We start from the raw sequence: 11,772 nt of genomic DNA on the forward strand, positions 1-11,772 counted from the left end.
ATCTATACAAAGCATCTCAAGAGTTTGTCTTAGATCTATTTTTCTACTTTTTATAGTTTGGTTATAGGGAGTGGGGTGTTTTCCTCTTGGTTGATTGCCCTTACTCTTTCCCAAAAACAAGACAAGTAAAAGTTGTTTCTACTTGTGTTTTATTTGCATGCACCTTCTCTAAATATATGGGAAAATCTTTTGATCTTAGAGCATATGCAATAACTGAATCAAATGCTGACCATCATAATTTGACAGTTTAAAATTATTAAGTTAGTGTTCCTCTTGTTAGTATAAGCAGTTTTAAATAATAGACTAGAAGTATATATATGTATATATACACCTACATATGTATAATCACGTACATCTGCAAACATACATATGTAAATATATATATATTCTTTGGTCATCCATATTAGGAGCCTACTCATTGAAACTTTTACAAATTTTAATGTAAGTGAATGGTTACAAATTATATTAATTATAGCCTATTTCAGTTTTACCTATGGCAGGAAAACTGATGTGCGCGGTTTGCATTGCTGTCTAAATGCTGTAGCAGGGACTTTAATCCAACATGAGCTTAAATAAAGTAATTGCTCATTGATCACCTTACTATAGCTGTTCTTACTAGTTGACTTTTTAAGTTAAAGACTATATGTCAGAGCATCAGATATTGTAGTACTCATCATTCCAAACTACAGGCTATAAAACTTGCCAAGGTATCTCCCAACTTGGTATTAATAACTAATGAATATTACTACTACCATGATGGCAATATCATTATTTAATATTTCTTATGACCTGCCTCATGGCCTGGGTATAACCATCTTTCTTATTGCCTTTATTTAGCGTTGTTTTTCAAAATCAGGTTATTTTTTAATGGAATGTGAGCTCTAAGTCTTATTGAAAGGTGAGTATCAAAATAACTGACCGTGATTTTAACTATGCCATATCACACCACACCATTGCATGGCAACCCTCACCAAAGTTCCCCACAATGAGCTATCCAGAAAATGACACCTTTAGCCATATAACTTTGATCATGTCGACCAGCACCATATGTGAATTGATTGAAATATGGCATATACAAAGATCTCTTCTACCCTTATTTATGCATTTTGAGTATGAAGTATATTGAACACATTCACTCAATTTTGTTACCTTGATTTAATTATGCTACTCTAATTTCATACATAAAATAATTTCTCAGGAGTTGGCAAAAAATTACTACTTTTACCCATTTATTTTTACACTGTTTCCTACTTTATTCGCTATGCCAAAGCTTTAAACGTTCTGAATTTTTTTTGTCTTTATCTTTTTTGGAGAAATTTATTGCATATGAAAGAAACAGATTAAATATGTATTTTCTCCATAAGTGATTTCTGAGTGATCCTGTAAGACTGACTTTATATTGGCACAAAGTCTAATATTCTTCTATCATTTGTTGTATTTTCACATTTGTACTAAATAATAAATATTATTATAACTTAAAATTTCTGTTTATTTAAAGGACCGGGACACTATTGAACATTGTAATAATGAGATGCTTGTTTGGATACACCGTTAAATCTCCATGGATGCCTCAGTCTCTTAAGGCATTTTGTATAGTAATGCTGTGTTAGTAAAAGATGGTATTTGATCTGATGTTTTGATATGCTATGCCTCTTAAAAGCCAAGGATTACAAACTTAGGTAGATTATTCCCTATTATTTCTACCAAAAATTCCCGCATCAAAAGCCTGTTCCTCCAAAGTTTGGGATTATCCTATTTTTTTATTAAAAAAAAAATTGGTTCTCTTAGGAGTTATTCTTTCTCATCTGAAAGGCTGCAATGGCATTTTTATCCACGTATTTACAATTCAGTATTGAAATTACATTGTCTTATCTATTGTTTCTTTGGTAAATATATCCCAATGAAAGTCTTGACAGTAATACTATCTTGTGGCTTGGTAAAACAGGTTTGGTGCCTACAAGATTTGTGAATTTTATTATTTTTGTGACTAATATAGATGTAAGTGGCTTTTGAGTTTGCTGCTTATTTCATGGTTTTTATTACTACCACTTGGTTCTGTTAATCATGCTGTTTTATTAGCTTGGTAACTGTAATGTAGCCTATTTAATTATTCTGTTATTATTTAGGATAAACTGTTTACTAAATATTGTATTGTTTATTGCTTTTGTTAAAAAGAAATGAAGATGGTAGTTTATAACTGCTGTCATTCTTTGATGGATTTCAAATATATATATATATATTTTTTTTTCTTTTTCTTTTTTTTTTTTTGAGACGGAGTCTTGCTCTGTAGCCCGGGCTGGAGTGCAGTGGCCGGATCTCAGCTCACTGCAAGCTCCGCCTCCCGGGTTTACGCCATTCTTCTGCCTCAGCCTCCGGAGTAGCTGGGACTACAGGCGTGGAGTCTCGCTCTGTCACCCAGGCGGGAGTGCAGTGGTGCAATCTTGGCTCACTGCAGCCTCCACCTCCCAGGTTCAAACGATTCTCCTGCCTCAGCCTTCTGAGTAGCTGAGATTACAGGCACTCACCACCATGCCTGGCTAATTTTTGTGTTTTTAGTAGAGACAGAGTTTCACCATGTGGGCCAGGCTGGTCTGGAACTCCTGACCTCATGATCCACCTGCCTCGGCCTCCCAAAGTGCTGGGATTACAGGCGTGAGCCACCGTGCCCAGCCAGGTTTCAAATATTTTAATCAGTTTCCCTGAAGAAAAACTCAGTCTTCCAAATAGTGCCTTTAATTTCCTAAATTTGATAAAACTGTGCATTTAAATTAACAATTTGCTTACATTATTCTTTGTACCTTTTAATTACACTTGTATACAAAAGTATCACCATAAACTAATGCACATTAAGTATTATTTCAAATTGCCATTTAAAAAAATGTGTAAGTTTGCATTCGGAAATTAATTTAAATTTGTCAAGGAGCCTCTTTAGTGTTAAAAAGAAATGTATATTCTTTTAAAAGACTTCTTAGAGAATTATATTTATGAATAAATAATTTCATAAATATATTTATCTTATTGTTACTAAGTTAATTATGTTTATTTCTCTTATATAAGATAGAGCTAATTAACATACAGTTATGGAGGGATTGTTTAAGTACATGTTTTAGGGCCTTGATAATTACATGTGTTAGATTTAAATACATGATGAATTAAATCAACAGTTTTCTTGTTACTGTGTGATTTCAGTTGTATAACAATTTGTTAAGTCACCATGCATCTGTCCTTACTCTACCTGTACCATCCTTCCTATTAGTGTTATTACATTATTATATGCAGAATTACAGCTTGAAGCAGTTGCAGTCTACACTGCTTTTATTTTGTGCACTGTGAAACTTGGCTTATCTTCAAACAATTAAATAAGCCTTGCTTGCTCACCTACATCAGTGTTGCTTTTTTGTGCTATAAAAAATGAATGTGTTCCTAATGTGCTTTTTTAATCTAACATTACTTGTGTCCTAAAACAAAACCAGAATGAGTCAACAGTTTTTGTTCAGTTATTACAAAAATGTGAATTTAAGTGTTCACTCAAAACAAAAATACTGCTAGTTCTTCACTATCAGACTTTTTCTATCCTTTCTGGAGTCTATTTTGATGAACAGAGAGGATTCTATAAATCAGTATAATTTTTGAACTATTTAATATATCAGTAGTGCCTGACTCCAACCAGTGGTTACTAAAATATCAGTTATTACTTGTGAGAAAGCAGCAGGTTTAGGGGTACCCAGTATGAGAGCTTGTGCCCATCAGCAGAGCTAAACTTTGAGTTCAGGGTGTTGAATTAACAGATCCAGAATTATGGCTTCAAAATCTTTAGGAAGACAGAAACAATCTTTCAAAATTATTTTATTTCAAAATTGTTCTGAGGAGACTCAGCAAAAGACTTCTGGATTCTAAGAAATAGAGGTATTGAAGTGTTCCTGGGAATTTCAGTCAGTTCAAATGATCTCAGTCCAGTTGGAAACCAGAATAAAGAGCCTTCAAGGTGGATTTATACACAGCAATATGAATGTGCCAACACGTGGGGGTGCTCACCCATGAGAGTGCCAAGGAATGAAGGGAGGCTCAGAGACCTGCCTAGGACCACACAAGTTGCCCCAGAGCTAAGGAGGCCTAAAGAGAAAGTATTGGTTTTATTACAATAAGCAGCAATCCAATTATAGTATAAGTCATTAATATTCGTTAGGGGATGTGATTGGATTAAAACCCTGTATTGTAATTTACTGAAAGGAAACCATAATCCCTATAGTTAGTTGATGCTCTGGTAAAATGATAAAAATAAGTCGAATGCAATACACACTAAAAATATTGAAGAAAAAAGGAAATAAATCCTCAACGTGATAGTTATACATACCCTTCCCCAACCCTTATTATGATTAAATAAGAAAATTATATTTGCCCATTAAAAGTATGAAGTTAGGTGGAGTTAGACCATTTTAAAAAAATTTTAAACACCTTCTTAAGCATATTGAAACAAATGGAAAATAGTTGATATTTTTTCCATAGCCTCTTAACAGCGGAAAAACCTACAGTATGTGCACCACTAACAAGTATTTGATTATGATTTGCCATTGTGAGCATTAAATATTTCACAAGTCTATGAAAAAGAGTGGCTACACTTCAAATTATTTTCAGTAAAACTAGGTATTGTCTAATGGGCTTAATTTGAAGATTTTTTACATGCATGAACTTCTTTAGTCATAGCTTTTAGAAAATCATATGGAAGGTCATTTGTCTGTCACAGTTTAGTTGTATCTCATTTTTAAATTCACATGTATTAATTTGCATGGCGATTACAAAAACACAAGTGTTTGAGATGATTGAAATCACTTTAGTTTGGAAACGTAAAAAATAAAGAGCATGAAGAACAGATGGTGAGGAAAGGAGATTTCATAGGAAGAAAAATAGAAGGAGACCACTAGTGATCAAAATAAAATGGTTAGTTTTAACAAGAAAAAAAGTGAGAATTAAAAGTAAGATTGTGATTGTCTCTAGTGAGTACTTTCCTTTTTAAATTACAGGAAGTTGTTTACGTTAAGTAATTTTGAAACAGCTAAGTTGTCAAAAGTATTAACTTTATCTGAATCTTCTTGGGAGCTAGGCATGCTTAACAGATTTCACGTGAATTCTCATTTTACAGTTTTCAATATATTAATACCCAGGAGTCTTGATAAAAATAAACTCAAGAAACTTTGTGTTGGAAAACAGACCTGGGTATGATAAACATTTAATGTTGGTTCAGTTATACCTTGAAATTTCTATAGAGTATACATTTCCTTTGAGGACATAAAACATAGAACATAAGCAGCATTAGGATAGTGCAGAGCATAAATTGTGGTGATAGCCTGAGATTCCATAAAGCCATGGGAGTTTGAAGAACATCATTATAATAATGCTCAAACCTCACAGTTACTTTGTCTACCATCTTCTTAATGACCCAGGCAGTTCAGACCAAGACTAAAGAAAAATTCTCCTCTGGCCCCTCAGTAATGTGGTAGAGTGGCTAGATTCCTTCTTAGGAAAAGAAAGAACCGGCTTAGTCTTCCCTGACATTCCCTGACAGGTCCTGTTTTAGCACTGAGATATTCATACGTTCATTCTGATTTGTTGGGACAAACAGACTTGAATGATCCTGGTCATCAGATTCTTTAAGTAAACAGCATTAGCTGAGTTTCCCTGGGGAGAATGCACAAGATTCACCCTGTTACTTCTTCTTGATGACAGCAAGGCTGGAACCTGCTGGAAAACACTCTTCATTTTACCTGTTGCAGCACCCTGTATAGAAATAGGTATGAGGCCAGATTTGAGGAGTAAAGATAATTATTTGTCCTCAGTCAAAATAGAAACTTAAGGAAGAGGTAGCTGAATAAGAAAATAAATTCTACCAGTTCTCCAGAAAATCCCTGGCATTTCCCCAGCCATGCTTTTATCAGCCCTGCTAAGGATGAAAGTAACTGTGCACTGATGAAAAATTATTTGCGTTTCTTTACACTTAGTTTTATCGGTTTCACTGACCTCCTCTCCGTTCTTAGCTTCAATCAGACTTGGGGGAGTGGTGAATGGGGAAGGGAGTGGAGTGGGAGGTAGAGATCAAGATTTGGGTAGAGTTATATATAAGGAATGGGGAAGGGAGTGGAGTGGGAGAGAGAGATCAAGATTTGGGTAGAGTTACATATAAGCTTATGTAGTGTTGTGTTGTAGTGTTCAGTAATGTTGAAAACTAAAATTTGGAATTTTTATTGTGAGAAAGTCTGTATTTTCAAAGCTGACATTAACTTTTTGGTTCTTTTTAATTTTTTCTTTCACCAAAAGGTAAATCCACAAAGGCTGAAATAGTTGAATAAAAACTTTAATAATTTTGTTTTTAATTTTGTAGAACTTGATCTTTTTCCTGAATTAATTGGAACTGAAGAAATAATCAAGGTATCATAGCCATTTTTATATTTAAATGTTTTAATATTCAACGGTCTATTTTGAATTGTTGCTTAGGTGTTAGGTATTGCCACATGAATAAAAGTTGTGTTGCACGATTCATTGTTTGTGGGGTTAGTTGCTAAGCTTTATATATAGATAGTTACATAATTGATATACATGATTCTCTTATGAAGAAGTTGAAAGATGTTTTGATTGATATAGTACTAAAAAACAAGAAATATAAATGGTGATGAAGAAAAAAACAATGAACTCTAAAAATAGTTATAGCTACGCAATACAGCTAGAAACTGGAATTTTTTTTAGTGTCAAAATTTTTCTGAAGAACTAAAATTATATTTAACCAGTTTTCAATATTGCTACAGTTTATATATAAATAACCAATGTTGATAGATCAACGATAAATATGGCCCAAAATATAAACTATATATATATTTTTGCCCATTTAAATTGTTTATTATTTAATTTGATAAATATTCTTTTACTCGAAGGACATTGTGCTGACAACAGACACTTATACTATGAGTAGTCTATACTATTTATAGATAAAATTTACAGATATTTGAGACTATAAATTTTAACATTATTTTTTTTAAATAGAGAGGAAATGATTGTTTAATATATTTTATATTTCATCGTATGCCCTAATGTGCTGTTCATCATAACTGAAATTATGTATTCAGTTCAGGTGCTATTGTTGATGATAGCATGACTGTGTACGTGTGTATAGATTGTGTAGGAGCTGATAAAAGTGTGATAACTAGTGCTGTTATCCAGCAATAAATAACAATTAGGTCTTTCACAGGTAAAAACTATCTTGATATTTTATGCATTTTATGCCTAGTCTCTCTCACAAGGGATTATTTTTCCAAAATGACCAGTCTACCTTTTTACAGGAGTTTATAGATTTCAGCTAAGAATATCTTTATTTGTATGTGTACATACATGTTCACATGCATATGGAGATATATATATACACACACACACACACACACACACACACATACACATACACATACACATACCTACAAGTGATCAACAGAATTAAGTCCAAAAAGAAAAAAGATATTATATTTATGCTGAATTGTTAATTCAAATAATTGGTCTGACACACTGATGTAAGCCCTTTTTTCAGTATTTGGTGCCATGTAGTCAATGATATTCTGTTTAAGTTCCATCTCACATAATATGTATTACACATCACAAATTTTTTAGAAAGGACCAAGGAATGATCAATTATTTTCATAGTAATTCCCATTACCATGATTCATGATCCATGCTGAGTTACTTTAGTTACAAGATCCATGTTTAGTTATTTTTCTTCTCTATTGCCATTAACACTAAAGCAACTTTTACCATAAGCCTACAAAAGTTATTTAAAATCTTCCAATGTTAATTACTAGTAAATTTCTACATAAAACTATAATATTGTATTTAGTATAATATGTAGCTGTGTGAATAGGCTACACATGTGACTTTATATAAATTTTTAAGTATTTCCCATTTTCTAATGAACATATACTTCTACATATTTATGAGGTATATAGTGATCAAATCAGGGTAGTTTGCATATCCATTATCTCAAACATTTACTATTTTTCTGTGTTGGAAACATTTGAGATCCTTTTTTCTACCTATCTGAAAATATATATTATTGCTAACTATAGTCATTCTACAGTGCTATCGAACACTAGAACTTATTCTTCCTATCTAGCTGTAATTTTGTACCCTTTAACCAATCTCTTCCTGTCGCCCCCTCCCCACTACATTTCTCAGCTTCTAATAACCATTATTCTACACTCTACTTCTATGAGATCAACTTTTTTAGCTTCCACATAGGAGTGAATACACACAGTATTTATCTTTCTGTTCCTGGCTTATTCCACTTACATAATGTAGGTATATCTTTATTTTTGTCATACACTCTACAATAGAGGTCCCTAAAGCTATGCCTGTCACGGTGCCTCTGGTCTCACCGTTTGCATATATGACAAACACAAGCAGATCTTCCTGTTAGAGAAGAATGTGAAGATGTGTGAGCAGGTTGGCTTGTTGTAGTCAGAGAAAAGTTCCTAGATAGGAAGAAAAAAAAGAACCTCAGTGCATCAGCCCAGGTCCCAACAGGAAACAGATGCCACACCCAAGTGGAGTCATGGAGGTTAATTTAATCAAAAAGGACGATTCATAGGTGTGGGAAGTCTTAATGCAAATAAACAAGGGGTTGGCATTGTACATTTGGGATGAATGATATCAGAGACTTGTTGTTACATCTAAATCTGAAAGGCAAGAAGGCAAGGAGAAGATGCAGAGAGAATGGCACAGCAGGTTCTGTGGTCTCTGTAATGGGACAGCGTCATTCTGTGGTGACCAGTTAGGTAAGGAACCTCCCAGGGAATAACCACATTCTCTGGCTACCCACCTAGAACAGAATGGAGACAGGTGGAGAGAGGCTGTGGAAAGCAAAATGAGAAGATACAATACACTGAGAAAGGAGTCACCTGAGAAGGCAGAGTAGAATTAAAAATCAATGTCATTACTTGTTGATAGAAGGCTATGATCTAGAAGAAAATGAGGAGGAGAAAGAATTCTTATGACATTAGGCTTATTTGGTTTGTGGGGCTTTACCCATGGTGGTAGGGCCCAAAGAAACAGCCACTCTAATTCTTTGAGCTGGAAGAATCCTTGGCACTGCCAAGGGAGAGGGAGCGAGCTACCAACACACAGATGGGGATTTAAAATAAAGAATACAGGAGCAATGATTGGTAAGCTTGGCTTGGCAAATTGGTAGTAGTTTTTGGTATTGAAATTAACTGTTGTATTAATAATATATTGTCAAATCGAAAGAGACCTGTGTCATAATGTGTCTTCCTGGAGCATGATTATGAGATGGGATGAAAACAGTGCTTAACCAATCCACTATTCACTTCCTTTGCTTCGTGCAGGAATGAATGACAGGCTAGAAAATGCATGGAATGTATTCATAATGACTTTCAATCCCTGAATATAGAAAAAAAGAGTTTGAAGGATATTTCTTAGATCCTCTCCAAAAGGAAATGTATGACTTTCCAAGACAAAGTATCTGTAGCATGATCATGGATTCACACTAAATTTTTTAAATGAAGTTGTGAAGGATAACATATGACACAGATCGAAACTACAGTGGAAGAAAGAGTCACAATAACTCCATAAAGAAATTGTAGGAAAGAGTGTTAAAATATTTGTAGTCAGATATGAATAAAGTAATCATAGGGCATGAATGATATGTTCTTCTTAAAATGTTGACACAGCCAATGTGACCTTTTAGAGATCAACAAGATATTGTAGGATAGGATTAATGAAGGTCTAATCACCTTCACCAGGTTCTGAGAGGTTCTGAACCTCATAAAGTTATAGAACTCATTTGTATCTGATGTCTGTATAGTTTTTTTTCCCAAATATGTAACAAGAAGAGGTGTGTAGCATTATATTATAATAAAAATTTTATGAAAATTTACATTGCTTATAGGAGGATATGATAAAGTATGTTTATGTGGAAATGTAAGCAAAGAGAAAGAAATAGTATGGTGGAAGTCAAGAGACATTGTTAGATCATATAGAGAAAACAGGTGACATATCTTTGGGGAACTTTTGCTGTGAAGGAGAGATGAGAAGTAGAATGATAACTAGAAGGTGAATTAGAGGTTTTCCTTTGTGTTCCCTTTAAATAAGAGAGATCGGAGTTGATTTAAGCTGATGAGAATGATCTGTTTGAGAATTTGAGAAAACAAATTGGAAACACAAAATAGGTTGAACTACTCAATTACGTTCAATTCCCAGGTTCATGATAGGGAATAGATCTAAACCACAGAAGTGGGAATTAGCTTTAGAAAGGAAGGAAAACAACTCTTTCGTTCTAACAGGACAGGAGGGGCAAGGGGAACTTGGTTGGCCCCTGTTTTTAGTGTTAGGAAGAAGTGTGTTTTTGACTAGTGGCTTCTTTTCCCTGTAAACAGGAAGGCCATCTGCTGAAAATAGGAGGAAAGGACAGGAAAATGAAGGTTTGAACAGAGTTTTGGTAGAGGGAAAGAGTGTGGAGTGATACCAGAAAACTAGGCAAATATTTAGGTTTGCAAAAGCAAGGCAGAGTTTAGAAACTCCACACTGCCAAGCTTAATATTGATCCTCAGCAAAACTCTGGATCAAATTATAAAACAAATATTTATGAGAACTTCTAAGGAAAGAAGAGATAATTGGCACCAACCAATTTTCCCTAAAAGCAAGTCAAGGCAAATTATTCTTATTTCCTTTTGCATGAAGTTTTTAGGTTTGTAGATTATGGGAATATTTTATTTAGGAAATTATTTGGCAAAATCTCTCAGGTGGTCCTTGTGAACAAGGTATCACACAGAATGTAAAACTTCTTGAAGAATACTGACTACTTGTAAGGAAATGTGTCAAGGGAATCTGAGAGAGTAGCTATTTTTGGTACGCAATATAATTCAGATCAAGTGCACTAACTTCCTAGAGTTGTCACATATGCTTCAGAAAAAACAACCAGCCAAATAATTAAACTGTAAATAATGAGGCCATCATTAAGCTTGGAATCGTGTGTTTCATACAGTGCAGATTTCCATGTGTAAGACTCATGCTCATGAGCACACCCGGTTAAGATTCAGATTCTTTCTTCTGATATTGGTCAAGTTCTCAATGGCTGTACTCAGTAATATTTTTCTTCTTTTAAGTAACATGGCCTTAAAATATCTAATAGATGATCAAATAAATGACAATTCTAACAAGTTGTTGGGTACAAAGATACTAACAAAATCATGTCCCACATAAACTTAAAAAAAAATCTTGATAACTTTGACAATTGAGATTTCTAAGTATATAGGTATATAGTTAGATATAATATGCCCAGTTTTGTGTGTGTGTGTGTATGTGTGTGTATATACACACATACACACACACACACACACAGAGAGAGAGAGAGAGAGAGAGAGAAAGCATAGGTCTTGGTTGACTTCTAGTCAGAAGACTAGAAGTCTTCCCCGGTCATTGCGTGGAAGGTTCAGCCTCCTGATTGGTGAGTCTAAGGGAAACACAAAATTTAAAAACTAGGAGTAGAATCATACTTTGACAAGTTGCCTTTGAAGTATCTGCCTAAGTCTTAAGTGGAAAATATTTTTTAAAAAGGGAAAATAAAACCAAACACCTCTTTTAGTTCTAAATCTTCCCTTTATTATGACCTTAAAATTATGATTTGTTCCAAAAATATATTATTAAGTATTCTGAATGTTCAACTACTTTGGTCTTTGAAATAGTTTCATCACCAATTCTTATTACAATAAGCTACAATGGCTA

The 11,772-nt window shown here is 33.9% G+C and overlaps 1 protein-coding gene across 4 annotated transcripts in view; it reads left to right on the forward strand.

Moving 5' to 3' along the window:
* The window catches only part of PTPRZ1 (protein tyrosine phosphatase receptor type Z1), a 192,381-nt gene that overhangs the window by 127,547 nt on the left and 53,062 nt on the right, over nt 1-11,772 (forward strand). For all 4 annotated transcript variants that reach the window (XM_005550625.4, XM_005550626.4, XM_005550627.4 and 1 more), the window contains exon 11: nt 6,377-6,423. In XM_005550625.4, the coding sequence (XP_005550682.3) occupies nt 6,377-6,423 (47 nt within the window). The remainder of the gene's footprint in view (nt 1-6,376; nt 6,424-11,772) is intronic.

The sequence above is a fragment of the Macaca fascicularis genome, chromosome 3 (genome assembly GCF_037993035.2).
Source record: "Macaca fascicularis isolate 582-1 chromosome 3, T2T-MFA8v1.1".
Classification (NCBI taxonomy): domain Eukaryota; kingdom Metazoa; phylum Chordata; class Mammalia; order Primates; family Cercopithecidae; genus Macaca; species Macaca fascicularis.